General features: G+C 45.2%; 1 protein-coding gene across 4 annotated transcripts; it reads right to left on the bottom strand.

Annotated features, from left to right (window-relative positions):
- Window positions 1-478: 478 nt before the first annotated feature.
- Window positions 479-22,501, bottom strand: adgb (androglobin). 4 transcript variants are annotated; one of them, XM_049756618.2, is made up of 35 exons: window positions 21,783-22,501; window positions 21,487-21,606; window positions 21,110-21,245; window positions 20,925-21,017; window positions 20,288-20,359; window positions 19,970-20,149; window positions 19,311-19,477; window positions 17,634-17,720; window positions 17,425-17,561; window positions 16,787-16,863; window positions 16,317-16,494; window positions 15,987-16,080; window positions 15,638-15,788; window positions 13,177-13,222; window positions 12,116-12,203; window positions 11,987-12,050; window positions 11,324-11,780; window positions 10,854-10,992; window positions 10,355-10,469; window positions 10,045-10,212; window positions 9,807-9,945; window positions 9,579-9,713; window positions 8,651-8,744; window positions 8,028-8,159; window positions 7,784-7,937; window positions 7,510-7,697; window positions 7,188-7,408; window positions 6,680-6,837; window positions 6,246-6,348; window positions 3,941-4,083; window positions 3,071-3,226; window positions 2,562-2,637; window positions 2,376-2,493; window positions 1,199-1,382; window positions 479-1,111 (listed from the first exon to the last, which is right to left on the bottom strand). In XM_049756618.2, exons 2-35 carry the CDS (start codon window positions 21,549-21,551, stop codon window positions 977-979), a joined length of 4,650 nt encoding a protein of 1,549 aa, XP_049612575.1. In that variant the 5' UTR covers window positions 21,552-21,606; window positions 21,783-22,501; the 3' UTR covers window positions 479-976. The 4 variants fall into 4 exon arrangements, with proteins under 4 accessions (XP_049612575.1, XP_049612576.1, XP_068505358.1 ...); XM_049756619.2 differs by having other exon boundaries at window positions 11,324-11,429; XM_068649257.1 differs by lacking the exons at window positions 20,288-20,359; window positions 20,925-21,017; window positions 21,110-21,245; window positions 21,487-21,606; window positions 21,783-22,501 and adding an exon at window positions 19,718-19,897 and having other exon boundaries at window positions 19,311-19,633; window positions 19,970-20,118.
- Window positions 22,502-22,504: the final 3 nt, after the last annotated feature.

Genomic DNA, 22,504 nt, shown 5'->3' with positions numbered 1-22,504 from the left:
ATTTATAACTAAGTTAATTTATTTTTGTGAACACATTTTTAGTTATGTATATTTTTATTTCCTTGCAAGAGATTATTACAAGAAAGATTAATATAAATTAGCAGTGTTCTGCATACAGTATTTGAGTTTTGAAAGGGTTTATGCCTTCTTGGTGGCCACTGTTTACTGTTTATCGTTTTTGTTTCTATATGCAATGTTTGAAACATAAATGTGTCGTCTGTCAGGTACATTGCTACAAGTTGTTTAACTTTAATAAATTAAACACTGATGGGACAATCCTGTACCTCTTTCTTTTCGACCAGAAATGTGTTGCGCTGGTCAGGGGGTACTTGGCTGAAAAAATATTTCAAAGGGAGTACATCACTGAAAAAACTTTGAGAACCACTGATATATAGTATTGTGTCGTAAAGTAAACTACAATTCGGAAACATCTGGTTGACCTTCCTTTGTTTGTTGACAAACCAAAATTTGGCCGTAGTTTCAGTTGCTTCTTTAAAAGTATTTTCAATTTTTACTTTATTTCAAAAATTAATTTTTTTATTGACTGTAATAACCATAGACATGCATTTCAGTAAGCCATTTCTGCTTAGCACTTTTTTTTTCTTTTCTCTTTTGTGAAATCGTCGCAAAGAAAAATTCACAAATTATATTTGTTACATAATTTAAAAATCTGGAATGAGCCGGCAAAAAGTGAACAACTGCCAAGTACAGTAAGTCCATTTTTTGTCCAGCTTGTTTTACATTTGTGCAAGAGACTGAAACAATTACACATTGGTTGGAAGTGTCATTTTCACAGCCAGAAGGATTTTTGTCCCTGTTTCCACTGACAGTACAAAACTCTTTTTGTATTCTCAAAGTCATGCTGAGGTCCTGAAGTTGTATTATTTGGCACTTTGCGGCTGCCTCGCTTGAAAAAGAAAAAAAAAAAAAAAAAACGACTCGCATAAAGCCAAGTGAGATTTTGTTTCACGGCCTGTTAGGCTTCATCCGCCGTGATTTTATCCTCTCTCCTGTTTATGCGATTATTAAGCCATTTGCGAGTGTCTGAGGATTTTTGATTCTGCTGCGTGCGTATGTCATGGAATTTCTGTTGCTCCTGCACCATCGCCGTCTGGAAACAGACAGTTTTGATGAGAGATGTTTTCATGGGGGCTCAATCGGCGGTCGTCGACGTGCATGAGAACGACGGCAAGGTGACCTGCTGGTCTTCATATTGCGTCAGGATGCTTTGTATGCGTTCCCTCCTGGTGGCGGCCGTACGTTCACGCTCCTCCACCAGCAGGTCGCGCTCCATCTGGTAAGCCTGGATGCGTTCTAAGCGCTCCCTCCGCTGGCTCTCCTCGAGTTCGGGGTCCAACAGGATCGGGGTATCGTTTTTCCTTCTGTTTTAATTACACACGAAACTTGTTAACATCTCGCAAGTTGGCCGTTTACCAAAAAAATATGCACGTGTACGTCGTCTGAATGGAACCGTGGCGGCAGATGTGGAAAATGTGCAGGGCAAATTGCGGCCTGACAATCCGAGTTTTATCTCGCACGCCCGGCCGTAAATCCAAAAAACGACATTGGTGCGAGTCTTCCCGCTTTAAGGCTTCATTGTAATGCCGCTGTAAAACAGCAGTGTTGCCCCGTGTCTGTTTGTGTGCGATAAGCGGAGGGGAACGAGCAGAGCCAGAAATGGAGGCAGTTAGCAAAAAGTCTGGAGTTAAAGGAAAGAGGAAAAGTGGCCATCGGAGGTGCAAACGGAGATGGAGGGGAAACAACAAAGCGTTTTCTGGAGTTAGTGATGAGGGGAAGCCAGTAGCTCTGCCACCGAAGTAAGACTTAATGAGCATTGGCCAGTACAGCCTATTACAGCGGACTGTGTGTGTTGTGAGACGGCCTTTCAACCATTTTGCAGCCCACACTGTCAGGAGTCATTAACAGCTGCGCGCGCACGCACGCACGCACGCACGCACGCACGCACGCACGCACGCACGCACGCACGTACGCACACACACAAGGGGGGGGTGACAAGAGAGGGCACATCTCACTGGCGCGATGAGCTCAACAGGGGTCCTAAAATAGCTTTTTGATTAAGAGACCCAAATACCGGCTCATTTGTCACGGCCGGGGGGGATGGCCTGTGCGAGGGAAGGTGTGGTGGCGAATGGCAGAGCTGATGAAATGAGAGACAAAAGCGCACGGCCGCTGGGATGGAGGCCCTTCGCTGACTTGGCACTTTAGATACCGACGGGCGCGAAGAATTATACTGTATGTGTGCAAAAATATTTTGGGGAATTTTTAACGGCTTGTATACAAAGTTTTCTCTGCAAGTGCGCACACTTGGGGCTGACAACAAGGTGCTCTAAAGATTCTTTAGCAGAGGGACCCACCTGATGAACGGTGTGCAGTCTAACGGAGGAACAACGATGCTTAGGAGTTCTTCAATTGGTATATTGGGAGCATCGGGCGGAGTAGGGCTGAAGCCGCCACTGCCGCCGCCGTCGTCATCTTGTGGGGACAAATATTAGAAGGAGTGCAAGATGAAGCGCTTCAAGTGTGTGGACGACGCCACCTACCCGATTCTGGAGCGGGATCGTCACCATCTTGGGTGAAGTAGAATTGACTGAGCCACTTGAGACGTAGCTGCCACGCCTTGGACAACACAAAGATCATGACACACAATGAGAGAGTAACACGACATACAGACAAAAGTATTGGGATGCAAAATTGATTGGAAACATTCAAACTAGGGGTGAGTACTTGAAGTGGGGCAATACCGGTTTTATTTCAAGGTATCAGGTACTCACGAAACCTGCCGATACCAGAGTCTTCCTCGCCAGTAGGTGGCACTATACCGTGGTGTCATGTGTCAGAAATATTTTTTTATCAATGTAGTTATAATTTTTTTTCCACAATTATCCAGTATCTCTCGGCAATTTATAGTTCCAATTATTTCGCAACCGTGACCACAAGCCAACTGTCCTGTCAACAAAACAAAAAACCAAGATGCACTGTAAGGGTGAACAAAAGTGGCGCATCCCCATACTTTTGCCTCCCTTCCCGACACAGGCAACCACTCTGTTACCTTGGCAGCGCGGCCCGGTTCAGCCGCCTCCCAGGCTCTTTTAATAGCCTTGATTTGCTCTATTCGCTCAACATCCTTCTTCACCACGATGCTCTCAGCTTGGCTCTTGTCGACCGCCACATGTAGTGTGTAGTTGGCCTTGCTCAAGTCGAGACACTGCACAAAACAAAGAAAACACACCGGCGCAAACACATCTGAAGGTCACCGCGCTGCAAACACACGATGAGTCTGTCTCTTTCAATGAGAAACCCTGCCTGGATTTTTTTTTTCTTCCACGATGCAGCGCTGCCTGAATATTATATGTCATTGTTCAGTTAATTTATTCGCAGATCATGACATGGGCAGCTTCCAACGACGCCGTGCCGCTAATGAAAGAAAACATTCAAATGGAAATGCGCTGCAGAACGCTGGGAAAAAAAACTAAAAAATCTGCCTTTCAAATTTGATTGCGCTCATGATTAAGACACATAGCAAACATTCTGTGTTTATCGCGAGGGGCGTGTCCTAGCCATAACAGGTGAAAACCGCATCCACAAATAAAACCACGTTTATTTTGTAGTGTCTCTGTCTGAGACTAGCTTGATAGGTCCGTTAACATTTTGTCTCTCCTTAAGGTCGCGCAGTTGAAGGTTTCAAAATAAAATTTAGACAATTATGTGACATGCACACACTTGCGGCTGACAACGAGGCACTCTAAAGCCACCGCAACAGCCGTATAATATAAAAACTGAAATGGAGAAACACAGTTTAATGCCATATCTCCGTATTGATTTCAGCTTGAAGATAGAAAAAAAAATCCCTGCAGTAGAATATTTGTACAAATTATTGTCTTTACGTTGCAATGTTGGCATCTGTGATAAACTGTATTACCATTTCTTCCTTGGAGACAGATGAGGAGCTGCTGTTCCTTTTGTCATCTTCGCCTTTCCGGTTGACTTTGGCTGCGTCAGTGCTCGGTTCATCGCTGCCCGATGTGGCGGAGACAGATTCCGTCAATTCCTCCGGAAAGAACACTGCATTTTGCAAACACAGAGATTCATTGTCGCATTCAATTTCCTCAGCTGATTTCTTTTTTACCCAAGACTACTAGGTGTCACTATTGCTCTGTAACATTCCATCGCTGTCAGGAGTCTTTAAAAGCGTTGACTGGTTTTAGTCTATTTTATTTTAACTTTAGAATTCCGTGACTAGCTTTTCTTTAAACTTGTATCGCAGCTCAAGACATATTCAAATGTGAAAATATTTCATCCAAGTTTTATGGCTAGGATAGGCAGCAAGGCGGTTAAGCTCATCTGCCTCGTCACTCAACTTTGGGTGGTGTCAAAATATTGTAAAACCTCCTTCCCCACCTAAAATGAAAAAAAAAAAAAAACAAATCCTTGGGGACTGTGCCGCGTACGCACTTGTGTGCTAGATGGCACTGTTGCACTTCCCAACTAAAATGGACGCCGAGAGGAACAAAAAAAAGACTCCCTCCCCACAACAATCCATCATTTAGCCCGACCACCAAGTTGCTCTCATTGAAGCCATTTGGAAATTCAGCACCGTGCTATTTTGTGATAATAAAAGCCATATACGATAAAGGCTGTTATCATGCACAGGTGCACAAACCCCGTTAATGAAAACAAAATGGGGTTGTGTGCTGAGCAGCGAGAGTTTAAAAGCAGGATTTTACTGGGGCTTGCGGGCAGGCGCGCACATGCACGCGCCACTATTTTGGGGGATGTTCAAAGTGCGCTGTGGCGTGAGCTAACCATGTAGCATATAGAGGGAGCATGATCAAGGGCACAGCCTCGCCGTTGAGACGTGACTTAACTGGGTGAAATTAATTCACTTTCCTGCTGAGATATTTCCCAGGGCACAAGAAGAGCAAACTTATTTCCCATTGACCCACTTGCTCAAGCCTGGTGGTGAACTATAGGAGGCTCGTGCGGTCGCTGGACTACAAGATTCATATAGAGCTGGTAGCGAGTCATCAAGACAAGGATGATTGCTGTCACGCGCACGTTGTGCAAATTGCAAAGGATGAAAGTGCCTCTTGTGCACTGACGCTCACCTGGCCTGCTAAAATTAATTCACCACTCGAGAATTCTGAAAGTTTTGCTAATGTAAAAAGATAATTAAGTCCGCCGACGCGGGGGTGATTTAAAATTCATTTATTGTATTGCTCATACCGAATGGGCAATGCAGTGTCCCCGGTTCATACTGATCAGCCAGGTTCTGTTTATCTATATGATGCACCAGGCACGTGCACTCATAGGAGGCAGGTGAGGCAGTGCCTCACCTTGCCACCACGGGCGGTAAAGGGCTAAACATGGTTTCCTCAGCTGTCACCATAAGTTGTTAGAAAATGAATAATATAATAAAACATAATATAATATCTGTCCTGTGGTCTATGCTTTTAATGCAATTTTGGTGTGTTTCCTATACATTTGGATCATTTTCATAGTCAAAAGAGCTGTATTTCTTGTTCAAATAACAACGGGAGACGAGAATCATGGAGGCTGAGGCAGTGACAGGTAGTGCCTCTCAGGGCGTGCGCGTGAGAGTGTGCACCACTCACACACTGTACTGAGCACGTGCAAACGGCGCGTGCTTGGAGTCAGCGGGAAAATACGGGCCTTGAGGCAGCCAGTACTTTTGCGTCAAAGATGGGGCGATAGTTAGCCTGCGGCTAATAGTTCACGACACGAGTAAATGCGAGAGTAAATTAAGAAGAAAAAAAAGAAAAGAAAAACAACCAACAACATTCGGTGCTAACGCGTTGCTATTTGGCTTTATTTTCCCTTTCAGTCAAAGCAAGAAATCATAAGTAAGGGAAGACCAACGCCAGATTTGCGAGGATTAATTCAAACTACGGGCCTCCCGGGACGGACTACAAAACGTTTGTTTCAAAAGGATTGGTACTCTAAAAAAGACTTCATTTACAAGTAAAGGTAAGAATACTGCAGTGGTGTGTTTAAATGTACAGTGGTGTGTTTAAAATGTTATTAAATTTAATCAAGAATGGGATAACAACCACGTATGCTTGTAAATCTGACTTGTGAGTCAGTGCCTTAGCGTCACACAGTACGTTTGTAAATCTGACTCTGAGTCAGTGCCTCACCAACCCCAACCCTCACCGCACGTCACTGTGATGCACATGAATAAATATGAAAATGTTTACTTTGGGTACCTTGGGTTTCTTTGAAACTGAGCAGATTAGCGAAGGCCAACTGGGACTCATCCAAATTCCAGCTGTGATACAGCACCTCTGCCCTCAGCAAATACCTGTAATCCTGCCATACATAAAAAAAAAAAAAAAAAAAAAATTAAACGGCTCAAACTCAATTTGCCAATACCTAGGATCAAAATGTCTCCTGTGGCCTTAATCACATAACGCCGGCTGTAATTGAACTTAAGGACAAATCAATATGCGTTTACTCCCGCCTGCTGATGCTTCGCGGGATTCAACATGATCCACCTCATTACCATCCACACCATTGGTCATTCTTCATTAACGCCTCTGCGTGATTGCTCGGTGGTGTTTAATTAAAATTAATAGTTAAAGTGCTGCTAAGTCAGGCAGTAGCAACAGAGCAACCAGCGAATCCACGCAGTCGGCGTTACCGGCGGCTTAATGGGCGGCGGCAAGTGGTCATCTTCGCAGTCCGATTTCCCTGACGTACTGCTCTCCTTGTCTTCGTCCTGGCTGTCGTCTAACGCCTTGATCTCTTCCTCCTGGGCCGGGGCCGTGTGCTGGTTCTCCTCTACCGCGCCATTGGGAGCTGTAACGAGCAGAGCAAAGGCCTGAGTCGGAGGAAAATAAAAAGACAAACGTTGAGCCCTGTTATTGCAGCGGGAAGTGGAAAGCAAATTAAAGAGAGGAAAATGTTTCTCCTTAACGGAGTGTGGTTCATTCTAAGGACAATACAATGGAACCTTAAAAAAAGGGGAACTAAATCTGATCCAGTTGACTTCCAAGTCATTGTATAAGACATAGTTTAAAAATCATATTTAAAATTCATAATCGTTAAAATAATCATTAACTGAACCCCTTCATACAAGTATAAAAACATCGACTGTTGAAAAAAAAAAAAAGAAATTTGAACACACTGATTCCCAGACGGTCCCAAACCTGAAGGCTCCTCCTCCTCTTCCTCCTCCTCCTCTTCCTCCTCCTCCTCCCTCTCTTTGTTGGGCAGGAAGTTGGCGACGGGAATGACGACGTGGCCTTGGCCGATGGCGCTGGCCACGACCGTCTCTTGCTCTATGATTGACAGACGTATCTTGACGTAACGGCTGGATGTCTGAAAGTGAACGGTGCCGACGAGAGGCACGGTCACCTTCACCGTGTAACTGCAAGAAAAAAAAAAAGAAAAAAACACGATTGCCGTCAGCCGTTATTTTTACCATGTTAGATTTACAAGAGGAATACTGTGAGTGTTTGTTGGTCTTACCCACATATAATATTATAAATGTTGGGAATGTAATAATCCTGGAATTCCTGCACAGCAAACGTTTCGAGCGGAGGCGCACGAGACAATTTTGGGAGAGGCTCTCGGGTGGTAATGAAGCGCATCGTCCACTTGGCGTTGGCGGGTGGCAAGTCGGGCGTGAGAACCTCGGCGACAAACGTGTAACCCAGCTGCAGAAAAAAAAAATCAATTTGTTATATGACATGAGCTTGTCGGATCACAATTTCACAATAAACCTAAAACACGCCGCTCAAACCTCATTGGGTTGATAAAGAAGGGGCGGGACTTTTGTGAGGAGCTTGCTTAGATCTTCTCCGGTGTCGTTATTGATGATGTGCAGCCGAGAATACAGGACCGGACTGTCGACCTTTGTCAACAGCAGCGTCTCCTTCGTGAAAAAGAACACCTCTCTTCACACGCATACGACACGGAGAAAGAAGCCAGTCAAATTTACAAGGGAGATGGAAAAAGAGCAGTTACGATGACAAAAGATGTCCGACCTAAAGACCAAGATCCAGGAGTTGGCTTTGTCCAGGAGGTTTACAGAGTAGTCCGTAAAGACTACTTTAGTCCATTCATCCAGCTGACACAGGTAGATTGGGCTTTTCCTGTCAAACAGCTCAAACATGTACCTGAGCAGCGGAACAAATTATTATAGTCCGTGTCATTGACAGCTTGACTCAAAAAAGCTTTAATACTAATTCTAGTTTTTTCCCGAGGGGGGGGGGGGGGGCACAATGGCCACAGGATGAAGCAGGCCTTTAACGCTAGTGCAAAAAAACGTACTTCCCCAGGCGGTGGGTCATACGGCAGACGCCGCGAGCTGCGTTGGAACCACGTATGGATAAACAGCAGATGGTACCGCTGGGATAAAAGATGGAACACAATGTGGAAAAAAAAAATGCTCCCTGCCTGGCCGCCGCAACCGGGAGAGGGAGCCAATTTCGGGCGTGTGGCAGAGCGCGGGGAGCTCAAAGGGATGAAAGGATATCAAATATAGAGTGCGTATTGTACAGCGCGGCGCTGTAGCATTCTAATCGTCTTACCGCTGGTTTGAAGGCATAAAGTCTAAGGCATGAACGGCTCGGAAAAAAAAAACCTGACAAGAGTAACCTTCATTTACCGGAGGAGGGAGGTGGCGTGTTTGTCAACGTCGCATTCCACCTTTACCCACATGTCGGAAAGCGAAGCAGACGCGCAGATGCTCTCCTTGGTGCCTGCACGACAGGAGGAGCACGATTAAAGATGAAAGACAATGCACGTCGCCAATACATGAAACATTTATTGGGGTTGACCTACTTTCGAGCAGAAAGCCTATTTTGCCTCGCCGGGCGAGGGGTGGAGGGCTGGGGGGAGGGGAACGTTCTTACTGTATTTCCACACAAGACCGTCGCAATGACGTCAACTTGTCTTGCACGTGCACAGGTGTCACATAGTTTTGTCTCACGATTTAGCAAGCCAGCTACTTTTTTCTAACGGCCTCCCCCTCTCCGATAGTGATACATTGGGGTCGAGGCGAGCCACAGAGAGATGAAGACCTATCATATTTATCACCCGAGGGAGGCTAGCGAGTCAGGGATAAAAACAGAAGCATGAACATAAACCAAGAAAGAGTTGTTCTGCTGCAGAAGAGGCTGACTGCTTCCCTTAATTAATCAGTTTTCAATTTTAGTGGCAGCCATGTTTGGAGGACCCTATATGGGAACACGAAAGTATAGCCTAGCCTTCAGCCCGCGCAGAACCACTGCTAGCATGCGCAGCCTCGTGTGGATGTATTAGCATGGTAGCGAGCCGCGCTCTGTCAGAAGATATTAGAAAGAGTGGCAGTGTCATCCTCCGCTCAGAGGCTCGATACGTGCCACCGGCCTGGATCAAATTGTGACCAGAAGAAGCAGACGGTGCCTAGCGCGTGCTTTTATGCGTTTGGACAGCGCGTCGGACTCTCCCCTCATAAAGACAGATGTGCTGCTGCCTCTTCACATTCCCAACGATAAACTAGCCCACTCTCCTTCTTCAAGCATAATATTTGACCTTTCAATCGAAGCGTGTACCTGCTTTGGAGGATCTGTAGACCTCTCGCGCCAAAAGTCCCCTGAACGCAGCTTGCAGCACAATGGCTGCCTTGACCTCTTCCTCTGTTGGCTGCCTGTCAATCCACGTTTCCGGAGGCTTTGATTCTTGACGCGCTTTTGGGGAAGAGCAACAAAAACTATTATGTTTCATTTGGTAATATTGGTAATAATGTATGCAACAATGTCCATACAGAAATTACACGTTACATGCAGGGGAGTGCGGCCTACGCATCCTAGCTAACAGTGAAGGGTCGGCAGTGAGGGCCAAAACCGCAAAGCGCTCCTGCGGGGTCATTTCCCTGCCCAGGGCATCACACAGCATATGATAGACAGCCAGTCTGAAAACCTGAGGGCCCCACCGCACACACACGAGAGGAGGCGTTTTATTTTAGCAGCAATGTAGTAATTTAAAAAATAAAAATAAAAAAAATAAAAAAATTTTCACCTTTTGGACGTGCCAGTTTTCCAGCGGGATTTGTTTGGAACTGCAAGCTTCCTCCAGGCTGTGTCTGATTTCAGGATTTTGCCCATGCTGGTGGTCATGAAAGGAAGCCACCACTCTGGTCAGGGCACACATGATGGCCTTAGCTCTCTCGTTAAAACGGACACTTTCCTATGGAAAGAAGAAAAACTGGTTTTATACATATTTAGTTAGCACATATTATGGAAATGTTTTGATTGCTTGTATATAGCTATTAAAAAAATATTCCAAAAATATGCTCGAGCGGTGATGAAAGTGAGCTTGCGTGATTCACCTTGGTGCAGAGCCACATAATGTCATCCTCCTCCCCAAAGGAGAAAGGTGTTTTGCTAAACAGATGCACATTGTAGCCCAGCTCTGCGTACGTGTGAAAGGACAAAACATGGCGCCTGAAGGTGAGAGAGCAAACATGCAATGGTGATTTTTTTTCCCCAATTTTTTTTTTACCCCCCTTGCATGGAACGTGTTCCACTTTGGAGGTTACAAAGTGATTTGAAACATGTTTATAGTGACACGGAGATTGTCCCAGTCGAAGAAGCAGCAGTCTGGTGCGTTCTCTTAAGCGCTGAGCAGAGTTCACGGTCTGATCAGACCTGAGGAAAAGTGGAACTCCATTTCCATTAGCTTTACATAATTCAGCCATCGCATACTAACGCGACGGACGAGCACCGGCAGGCGCCGTATAGAATAGACGGCATCCAAAATTGAGATGAAGCCGGATGAAGGGAAAATGGAGACAAGTCCTGAATTTTTAACACAGACTATGTCCCTACCCCTCGGGCAAGTTAAGCACGGTGGATTTTGTGCAGTTGGTCTCGATGGTGACGATGGGCTGCTGACACTGTCTGCTCTTCCAGTGGAACGGGGCGGCCTGGAGAAGGGCGGGGCAGGGAGTTGATGAATCGTCATTGGCTGAGAGGGTCAAAAAGGGCGGTGTCAGCACAGATGTACGGGATAACATTCACGTTATTACACTTGCTATACATATACCACAGTGGTGCCTTTAGATTGCTAATTCGTTCTGCGCTCATCTTTTGACATTGAACAAAAAATGTAATGTCTAAACTCTTCTCTGCTCATCAGTACGGCGCTAATATTAACTCTTTCAATCCATGGAATGCATTTCAAAAAACCCAAGGCAGCTTTCTCATATCTCAAGGCGCCACTGTGAATCCAACTGCAGATCACGTGACCTTCGCAATATATATTTGGATGTGGGTTACATGCACACGTGACTTTTTACCGCTGTCTATTTCTCCCCAGCGAAGCAGGCCAGAAAAACTGATGAGGAACTCGGAGGGATGCAGGCTGTCCACACACAAGTAGTAAGTCCCTCGCGCATATGAACACTGAGAGACACACACACACAAACACGGGGGCAACTTATCAGCAAGATGGCAGACAAGGAGGAGAAAAGAAGCACTGGAAGCCACAGGGAGGGGATGATGGATCAACTGATAGAGGCTCGGCTGAATGGAAGAGAGGCTAGGAGAGTGGAGTAAGTCAGGCGAGATAGACAAAGCAAAAAAAAAAAAATACCAGGAGAACAGAGGAGCAGCAACAACGGTGATAAAGGAGACGACAAGGGAGGCGGGAGCGGGAGATGTGGATGTGTTTGGAATGACAAGCAGAATCGTCCCTATCCGAGCTGATATGCAAACGCTTGTCCACAGCCAAACATCTTGAGGGTGTACAAATACCTAAGGCAATCGAGGATAAGCTTCAATATTAGCTTTCATTGCGTGGCCTGAGGGTTCTAAAAGTTTACACTGCCAATTTGCTATGAAACGTTTTAATCAAAATCCTCTATCCTCATCCCACAAATAAAAACATAGCCAACCAATTATCCACAAGCGTGAATAAATGGTTGGATGGATCATAATCCGCCACTCAAAAAGGTTTGTACCTTAAGAAGAGACTTCTGGGCTTGGTGTGGGTACATTTCGGGGTTGTGGAACACCAACAAGCGACTAGAAGGGGGGGAAAAAAAATCTCAAAAATCCCATTAGAAGGTTTTAGAATGAATGTGTGTTACCAGAAACATTTCGGAAAATCCTCCAATTCTACCCAGGCCTCTGGTAGGATGGGTTTGACGACAGGCTGTTTTACTACACTCGGCGGTTCTGAAAAGTGATTAAATCCAATTTTATTTACATAGTATCATTTCTTATTGGCAAGAAAAATATTTATGCCTCAGCTTCTTTTCCAAGATGGCACCCAGTTAGTAGAGAAACAATTTGCAACAATTTACAGCATCCTTGCACAGGAACAGGATTTTAATGTCACATAGCCTGTGAAGACTCAGACAGCACAACGCTTTCCGCCAAGCCAGTTATCATCAAACCGCTATCGTAAACGGACTGAGCGGAATTGGCCCGACTCCCACGTGATGACGTCCTTACTCCCACTCGCCCACTTAAGATTTTACTCAAGGCATCTGGAGTTCGAGTCCTTCAGACATAGGCGCACACCCGATCCAGTGAGCGCCGCGCACATACAACACACGGGCAACACAGTCGCTGACGCTTGAGGAACGGTCGCCCGTTCAGGTGTTACTAAGCAACTGAACGAGGGCAGAGGGAAAAACTGCCCAGCTGTCTAAAGGCACCGTCTTCTTGTAAGTGTCTCAGCCGACTGAAGGAGGCGTGCAGAGGAAGATGGACGCAGCGGAAAGTGGGCGAGTTGAAAACTTTAAGTTAGCTTTCCAAGAGATGACGCAGAGCCTAGAAACTCTCTGTCCCTTTTTTTTTTTTTAAATTAAAACAACATTTACCTGGAAACTTTTTTTACTGTAGGAAATGTAGAGAGCTGTTTGAGCATTAATTTGCCTGAAATTAAAGTGTGATCGCTACTGCCACCTACTGTTGCGGATGTGCAATTAGACTCGTACTACTAAAAATAAAAAAAATAAAAATAAATTTAATAAAATAAAAAAGTGTTCTTGTGGGTTTTTTTTAAAATTATTGCTCAAGTAATAAATTAGTTATGATGGACAGAGTTGAACCTTGAAAATAATTCATAAGGTGGAATTTGTTGCGGAATGTGTTGACATTGTGTTAATCATTCTCTTTCAAATTGCAAAGTGGCAGCGTTTACCAATGGACACGGCATCGTCGTCCTTCTTCTTGTCCTCGGCGGGAACCTGAAGGGACACGGAGAGAGAAAGAGAAAAGGAGTGAGCAGTTGAGTTGTAAAAAAGCATGGAGGAGCGCAGCCCGGAGACGCGCCGTGCCACAGACATCTTTGGTGACTCGGTGACAGCTGTGGCGGTGCGCCGTCCCCGATGATCACCGCGGGACAGCAGACGGGCTTTAATGTGACAAGGGCTGCTCCTCCCTTGCTGCTGCGCCACAACACCACGAGGGGAATAGCGCTGCTAATTTACTCTGACTGTCACTAACAGATGAAGAGTTATTATGTTGTTGTTTAGCATGTTAATTACATCCGGCTTGGGGGGGGGGGGGTTACTCAACTACTCCGATTTCATGTTCATTTGCTTGACAAATGATTCAATTTTCCTAATGAGTCATTAGCAAATTCCATCATATTGTGCCTCAGCAGGCAGGCGGTGTCGCATCACAATAAAAAGAACTTTGACAAGAAAGTGACCATTTTTTTTTTTGTCTAATGCCACTCACAGTTTGTTTACTGTAAAAGTAAACATAAAACAAAAACGATTACAAGTAGTATATTTAAAACGACCAAACAATGTTGCCTTGAGAATTGGCAGGCTTGGGAAACACCATTAACAAGAACATTTAACTAATGGCTATTTAAACACAAACGGTGGAGCAACTCATGTAGGTGACATAATTCTCAAATGCATATATTATTTATGAAAAATATTTCTAAAAAAAAAAATCTTTATGAAAAATAACGGACAGTTATTTAGAGCGGAAGTAGAACTAGTTTGATTACTGCCTCCTGGTGGCCAAGACAGGCACTCATGAGGTATAAACATTCATTTCATTCTATTTAGTCATTGAGGAAAGCAATGATGTGTCAAAAAAAAAAAAAAAAGGAACATAGGAGGAGGAGCTCTTGACGAAAACTTCCTTGGCAACAAAAAGCGGAAAGCTTCCTGGGCAAGACTCTGATGACTCATGTGAGTCACCGCTTATTTGCCTAATTTGCCTAAGTGTGTGTGTATGTGTGTGGACAGAAAATGAGCCTTGTGATTAGGAGGCACACTCTCCCAAACATGCTTCGATGCAAAAGTCAGCAAGTATGAAATGAAAGCAGAATGTTGGTCAATACAGAACGCTGGTCTTACGTGACAGATCTCACATGAAAGACTCCTGAGGGCTTTTTTTTTTTTTTTTTTTTAATCCGCTGCCTTCTGATTAGAAAGCTATTTTTTGTGACCAAATCACCGTCCTGGACCGAAAACTGGGAGAGAGACTATTTCTATAATCCCAGACTTCCTGGTGCTTTATTTAACAAAGCCAGCAGAGTTAAGTCTCTTCTCCCCGAGTGACTTTCTTGATAAGTTATAGTTGTCTCCACTGATGTTTTCCGATTCTTCAATGAAATAGTAAAAAGTAAAAACTTTACCTATTTGGATTGGACCTCCAAGTAAACGAAATAGCGCGGAAAACCTTCGGTGATTAACCGCATTCCGAGAATAGTCGAGGTTAAGGCGGCGTGCTTGCTTGCATAAGGGGCCTAATTCTTGAAAGCACATAAAACATGGACCGAAAGAACCATTGGGTGGTGTTCGGGGGGGGTATTAGCAACGTCATGTGACACCACCATCTTTTTCTGTTTTTAATCACGACAAGGGGGTTTTGGTCCTCAGCACAGATGTTGAATCTTTGGCGAGAGTTAACAGAAGCAGGAGGGTGGGGGGTCAAAGAGGCAAAAAACACCTTCTCACATCAGCGACAATGGATGCATGATCCGCCACGTGCGCACACACACACACTGAACGACAGCTTGTGCCCATGTGTAGCCCTGGCGTAACCTCGCTATAACTGGTCCCACTTACACAAGAGGGCGATTCATCTCGACTATTCCTCTGTAGGCTGAGAGTGATAGGTAATAATAAGCCCCCCTTCTTCCCAGGAGAGATAGACACTGATGGCTCACCCTCTAATTGCACTGGTTTTCCTTTTTTCCCCCTCTCCATCTGCACGATACGTAATTCCACATCTCGATTTCCTGCTCGGCGGCTTCTCCCTATTTTTCATTCGCTTTGCTTTTCATTAGCTGTAGCGCTGCCTTTATGATTCCTGCGCTCTCTTTATTGTGGTGTTACCGCCCGCCTCGGTCTCCCGTCTATTGCTGGCTCCGTCTTTGGTGCAGATGTGCCCCTCGGTCACTAGTGGCCTGGCTGGGGGGACGACAGAAGTGACTTTGAGACCGGGTGATGGCTGTCTTGTTGGCACTGACACAGAACGCCTACGTGATAAGCTGTGCGTGGAAGCGAGGGCAAGAACTGACTTGTGAGGCCTCACAATGATACAATAAAAAAAAAATTGCTATAGTCGAAACTGCCGATACCCCGCCATTGATATTCAAGGCATAAAAAAAAAAAAAATGGCGCAATCACAAGTACCTCCACCTCCTCGACGAGGATTTCACTGTTAACCTCGTTTTCGGGCGTGTAGGGGTTGACGGGCTCGCGGCCTTCGTTCTCCGCTCCCTCGGGGATGGACTCCAGAGGGGGCGTGTAGGGCTCCTTCTTTGGGACGCTCCATTTGTCGGCCCTGACATAACAATCGCGTATCATGAGAGTGTACATCGTGCGACAAGCGCATCATACGCCGAGACGTTTGCGGCAATGGACTGTGTCGTCTACTGATGAGTCACGCGTCACATCTTTGTCTACAACGCTGGTTGTATAAGATGGCAGATATGATTCATCCTTTGAAAATATGTCAGAGCGCACACACACATGCACGCACCATTCAGCGGAGGGGCTCGGAGGGCTCTTGACACGCTGCTCAATGAAGGGGCTGGCGATGCCGATGAACTCTTCAGGTTTAGACAAAGGAATGACTGTGATAAGGGGGGAACACAAAACAGACAGAACGCCCACTCTTTATCTCGTTTCAGACAAGCGAGCCGCTAATCTCACTAGTGAAATATTGTGGCTATCTTCCAACGCCGTATAACCTCTCATGCACAGCTCCTGCTGAATTAGAATTTGCTTTGCTCTCCGCTCGTATTTATCCGCGACCTATGCCCCCCTCACAGAATTTCACAAAATGGTATTCTCGTTCTCTTCCGCTTACCTTTCGGCTCATCGGTGATAACGGGCTTCTCGGGTTTCTTGCGGACCAGTTTCCATCGTGGCTCAGGCGGAGGCTGGTGCGGTAAGTCCAACGGGCACGTTCGGGTTTGGGTCAACAGAACCACGTGGCTGTGGCGCAAACACAGGTTGTAGCGACGGAGAGCCTCAGAGGAATCGGCCTGCGAGTTGGAATTTTACAACAGTCAGCTTTACAGGGAAAAAAAATATAATAATAATAATTATATATATATATATATGAGAAATAAAATACATTTTACAACAATCAGCTTTACAGGGGAAAGAAAGAATATGAAAAATCTAAATCAAATAAACAATACTAAATAATAATGAACTAAATAAAAATACAATGAATGTTGAATGTTAAGTTGAATTTTTATGTTTAACTTTTATTAAGTGTCATTTCAAGCAGGTCACACTCATTCACAGCAACTAACCCAGCACAATACGCACCATTTTTGTGTACACAAAGGGATCATCATGTAGCTGATTGGGATAGAAGCTGGCACAAACCACCGATTTGGTCTGGTCTGAGAAACATCAACGATAATAAATTCAGAGTGTCATTTAAAAAAAAAAAATGCATTTCTTGAATCAAGTTAATCTTGCTCGGCCACTCGATTCGAACGGTGTCGAGGTTATCTACAATCGGACCATCCCAAAGTGTATTCCAAGATAAGAACTCGCTCGGGGACATAGGTTGTCCATTTAACAGGATCATAGAGAGCCATGATGGGGGTGCTTCTGTGTTGCAATTTATAGAAATTTAATATGGATTGGATATTCAGTACTACGAAAGGAGCAGCTGCCCTTTTACAATAAAACAGGTAGCTAGGATGAAATTATACAAGCCATATAATATAATAAAATTATATTGAGACAATTATCTTGTTATCTTGACGTCGCCATTATGCGACAAGCTCTTTGCCCGACCGCTGCTCCCTCTGCTGCTTTATTTATAGTTCGCCGCGCAAGGACGAGCCCACCTCTCGCGCTCCATAATACATGAGTTGAGGAAAACAGAAAGACGTCTCATCAGCAAAGCCACGCCCAAAGGTGGCATATGTCGAATTCTACGTTTGCGAGCTGACCTTTGTCCACGTCATGATGGCTCCTGTGTTCAGGGCTCCTCCTCTGGTGCTTCTTCCTATGCGCTTTCAAGCATTTGTGCACAAATGTCGGGATGTTGCCTTGCAAGAAATCCCACGTTTTTCTTCGGCACACATAGCTGGGAGGAGGTTGGAGAATCATATTTATTCCAAATTCGTAAGATTAACGTTGAAACGTGAGACTTACTTACTTTATTGGACTGATTTCCGGGATCCAGCCGGTAAGGTGGTGGATGAAGTTGAACTCGCCTATCTCGTCGGAGAGCTGTGACATTTTACTGAGAGGGCAAAAACAAGTATGCATTCAAAAATATGACAACATTACAATCCAAATAAATTATAACGCTTGGCATCTATGAAGATTTTGAGAACATTCAAGCACTCCCTTTATGACAGTGTTTCCGTGGAAACAGATGGCCCCGATAAACTCTAATTGGCCCTCGTGGGAATTGTTGTCTCAGGGATGAGAACGGCAAATGAAAAAAAAACACTGAAAAGTAGCCGGGGTCTGGGGGCCGCATGCCCAACTGGGGGGGCCAAAGCCCCCCCCCCCCCCCACTTACTGGCGGCAGTGGGCCAGGGGCCACAGGCCCCTATTGGGGGCCACAGGGCCCACATGCCCCCATTGGGGGCCCCAGGGGACCAGGGGCAACGCCACGGAGGGGGCTCAGGGGGATATGCTCCCTGGAAACTCCTGGATTTTGGCAGTATAGCAACCCCAAAACCATTAATTTCATCACTCAATTTCAACGGTTTTGTTAAAAAAATATTCCTGCTTGGTGGGCTACCAAGGTGAATATAATACAGTCAAGCCTTGGTTTTCGACCACAATCCGCTCCAGAAGGCGGTTCGAGAAGCGAATCAAATTCCGATTCTATTTTTCCCATAACAAATAATGGAATTTTTTTTTAAATTACATTTTTTTCGTTCCAAGACTTTTTGAAGCATTTTTTCATTTGCGCATTTTTGTCCAATCGCGCAACCGCAGCGCACCGCCGAACGCGCAGCCGTAGCGCGTCGCTGACCGCACAACTGTCAAAGTCAAAGTCAAAGTCAGCTTTATTGTCAATTTCTCCACATGCCAAAGACACACAAAGAAACCGAAATTTCGTTCCCCCCTATCCCACGGTGACAAGACATGGCTCACAACAGACAAACAAGTAAACAAGTATAACAAAAGCGTGCTGAATAAATAATGAATAAATAACTCAACAATAAATAAATAAATAAATAAGAGGAGCAGAAAAAAAGGAGCAAGTGCGCGTACAGCAGACATTCCCGAAAATAGCGCAACAGTGCCGCACGCTACGCAGAAGGGGGTAGCGAGTTCAGGGCCCTAAAGCTTTTGCTAATTAGACACAAGAGTAGGCAAATGATGTGACGAAAGTAGCGCCAAAATGCTGCCGAAAATAAGGCGGCTGTTGTCGCAACACTGCTGCCAACCGCCCCCCCCCTCCCCCATATAAAAACACATTTCTCAGCGGATCTACACGATTCACGAAAATGATACTCCCGACGGAAAAAAAACACAGAAATCCGCGGATCCGCGAAAGATTCTCATCCCTGGTGTCTGGTTCGCAGTCGTGGCACTGAAGGAAAAGAATCCACTACAGAAGTTCATCAACTCAGCGTCAAAATACAACTTGGCCCAGGACACAAAAAATCAACTACACCACTATGATTTATGAATGCTTCAACAAGGGAGGGAGTCCTTTGTTTCCTGTCTGAGATTAAAGATCAATTCGTCGGTCAACCTTCAGTAGACAGCGGGACACGCCATCGTGCTCCATCACTGACATGCCACCAACTTGGACTCAAGGTTGAGTCAGCAAAATATACTCGAGATTTAAAAACTCAACGACACTCACTTTCTGTTGACATCTCGACTGAGCGGCCTTGTGTTATTAACTTTGACGAGCGCCTTGGCCAGAAGCATGGGCCACAGCTCCGCCCGACAGCCGGACGCTGGCAGAAGCAGATTGTGGTCTTTGTCGAAGGGCATGAAATCATCCACCGTTATCTTCCGCCAGCAACCCTGAACGCACAGAGCAACAAACAAAAACCACAAGCGCCGATGAAAACTCTCCAGCGTCCAGGTCGTGTTTATCGAGGGCAACTGGATTCGGAGTCGGGTCTACTTGACTTCCAAATGACTTCTCCTTACTTCAGTGGCTTTTGATCCAAAGCTCACCTGATAAGAGTAGAATTGTGAAGTGTAAAAAAACAAAAAAACAAAAAAAAACAATGATAGTGTGGATTAAAAAAAAAAAAAGACCATTGAAGAGGGAGATGCTCGAGGCAAGGAAACGAGCGGTTGACGAGCGAACAATCAAGCCAAGGAGGCACTGGGAGCTCAATGCCGTCGCAATAACCATCTGTTGGCATGCTGCGGTTGACACGGCGACCGCTGTTTCGTGGCTCCTCTTGTCAATGGAGTTGATGTATCACCACGCTTCTATTGTGAATGTATCATGCAATTTTAATTGCGTCGGGGAGAACCCTATGGCATTTGGGATCCTTTACTCACCATCCAGAAGAGTCGAACCAGGTATTTCCCGTAGCAGTTGAAGAGCGGCATGTGGCCTTTCCCCGTCTTGCACAGCGAGTAGATGTGCTCCCAAGGTTTCCAGTCGTGCTGCTCTGAAGCTTCGGGGTGGTGGAAGACTTTCCAAACAATGTAGATCTCACTGATCATCCACCTCATCAGCTTAGGGAGGGAAAGAGAGAACAATATGTCCATTTACAAACGCTGGCAGTGAGTCAGTGTTTTTTTGTTTTTTTTTAAACTTGTCTCAACAGTGACTCATAAAGTATTTAAGATAATTGATGGCTCGTGTTTATTTACCTCACTGCCAAGTAGATGGTGGTTGGAGGTCACCAGGTCAAAGCTATGTGTGTTCTCAACAACTATGGGCACCTAAATTAAAACACATGGGTGGAAATGAGTCCGTTCATATGACACGGAGTTGCGCCACAGTCACAGCTAACCGTTTTCAAGCTAACACCAATGTGTGTCCTACTTAACACGGAGGGGGAGGGGCTTTGCCGGTCTAGCCTCTCCGTGATACCCCCCCGACTGCCAAACCTGCGATGAACATTCTACCAGCCATCTTAATAGACTCCAATGAATGTCAAATTAAATATTAACAGCTGTGTTAGCTAATGGCAACAGAGATCAACTGAGGGTCAAGGGTGGCTATGTTTAACGGGTGGGAGACGACCTCAACACTTCCGTCGATAAAATAGGCTTTAGAAATCCCAGATGAAGAGAGACGGCATCGCGGAAAGCGATTGGCCTCAGCTCCCTGTCGCAGGGATTTAATTAAACTCTATTGACAGCGGTAGAGAAAAGGACTATTGCGATCTGGCAATGACTTATTCAAAGAGACGAAAAACTAGAAAGGCTTTAGGCTTTGGGAATTTCGCAATACATTAATTAAAACAACATGTGGGAGTGGCACTAGAAAGGTGTTTAGGTTTACCATGCTGCAGAGAAACTCTGTAGGGCGCCTCCAGTACTGCACATTCAAAGATGCCGGAAGGCTAATTTTCCCCTCTGGATCCTCAAAGAACAGCTGTAACAAAAAAAAAAAAAAAATGTACATACGTACAATGCAGCTAATGTCATTATTTAATTAGTGTTCCGCTTAAGTGTAACAATCTTTACATTTGGAGGGGGAGGCTTCTTTGAATCTTCTGTTGTTTTTCCCGAGTCCCATTTCTCCCTGTAGACATCCCCGTCATTCCACTCGGGCCACACATCCTCCAGGCTATCCACGGGTATGGTGGGTGCTGAACATACTCTGAAATTGGGAAAAGACATGAGTCAGACTTTTTTCTCCAGAGTCTGTCAGCAGTTTCTGTTTGCTCTCATTGGGTTAGCAAACTTGGTGAGGGAGTGAAATACTTGAAGGAAGGTTGCTACTTACAGTTCAACACCAAACTGCAAATGTATGAATTGACAGAAAAATACACAAAAAAACTCTCCTAAATATTATGCTTAAATTTGTTAGTGTCTGCATTACAGAATAAAAACCAACTTACTCTACTGGCACGTCGGATATTTTGCTGGAAGTGGACTCCTTTTTCTTGAGCTGGGCTTTGGACATTATGTGTCAAGCAAATCCCCCGTCGTGATACGTCCTTCAAAATGGGCCTTTTACCCTGCAAAGTTGTTTAGACTAGCCAGTCATGATGAATTCTCGAAAGCCATAAGCTACAAATGATCGTCCTGTGGCGTAAATGAACCGAATGGACATTTTAAGCTAACACTCGTTTGAATATTGAGACTGGTGACAGGTGGCTAACGGTAGTTAAACGCAACGTGAGGCCAAACTCACTTTGTACGCTCGCCGACACTTTACTGGAAATGGACTCCTTATTTTTCATTTGTGGCGCTGGCATAACGTATAAAGACTTAATCGAACTTTAAAATTGTGTTTATCTTCTGATAATATCTTGCTAGCATGCCACAAGTGTGTGCATTATCCCTTTTCCGGTCCAGCTCTGAATTGTTTCCCCGAGTTGCCATGGTAACAAAGGCAGAGTCTTGAGTTTTACGTTTGATGATGTTTACGGAAGTCTGGCTTTTTTAAAATAATGAATACATTATTACATTAGAATAACAATGCTACTGACATTTTGCAAAATTTGTTATATTTGACTGGTTATATAATTAAAAATATTTCCACAATTGAGAATATTTTTCATTTAATTTTATTAAATGTGTGCTCGGTGGCGCACTGGGTAGCACGTCCGCCTCACAGTTAGGAGTGTGCGGGTTCGATTCCACCTCCGGCCCTCCCTGTGCGGAGTTTGCATGTTCTCCCCGAGCCCGCGTGGGTTTTCTCCGGGCACTCCGGTTTCCTCCCACATCCCAAAAACATGCTTGGTAGGCCGATTGATCACTCCAAATTGTCCCTAGGTGTGAGTGCGAGTGCGAATGGTTGTTTGTCTCTGTGTGCCCTGCGATTGGCTGGCAACCGGTTCAGGGTGTCCCCCGCCTACTGCCCGATGACGGCTGGGATAGGCTCCAGCACGCCCGCGACCCCCGTGGGGACTA

This window comes from Syngnathus scovelli, chromosome 20 (genome assembly GCF_024217435.2).
Source record: "Syngnathus scovelli strain Florida chromosome 20, RoL_Ssco_1.2, whole genome shotgun sequence".
Taxonomy (NCBI): domain Eukaryota; kingdom Metazoa; phylum Chordata; class Actinopteri; order Syngnathiformes; family Syngnathidae; genus Syngnathus; species Syngnathus scovelli.
This window is presented reverse-complemented; position numbering and strand designations above follow the sequence as displayed.

What these genes read in the sequence shown, in the direction of transcription:
- adgb (XM_049756618.2), bottom strand. Translation starts at nt 21,551, where the DNA reads ATGTCCAAAGCCCAGCTCAAGAAAAAGGAGTCCACTTCCAGCAAAATA. An exon ending in TAGGCCGCACTCCCCTGCAT is followed by an intron (nt 9,714 to 9,806) that starts GTAACGTGTAAT and finishes CTTCCCCAAAAG; the next exon opens with CGCGTCAAGAATCAAAGCCT. An exon ending in CGATCCCGCTCCAGAATCGG is followed by an intron (nt 2,494 to 2,561) that starts GTAGGTGGCGTC and finishes TGTCCCCACAAG; the next exon opens with ATGACGACGGCGGCGGCAGT.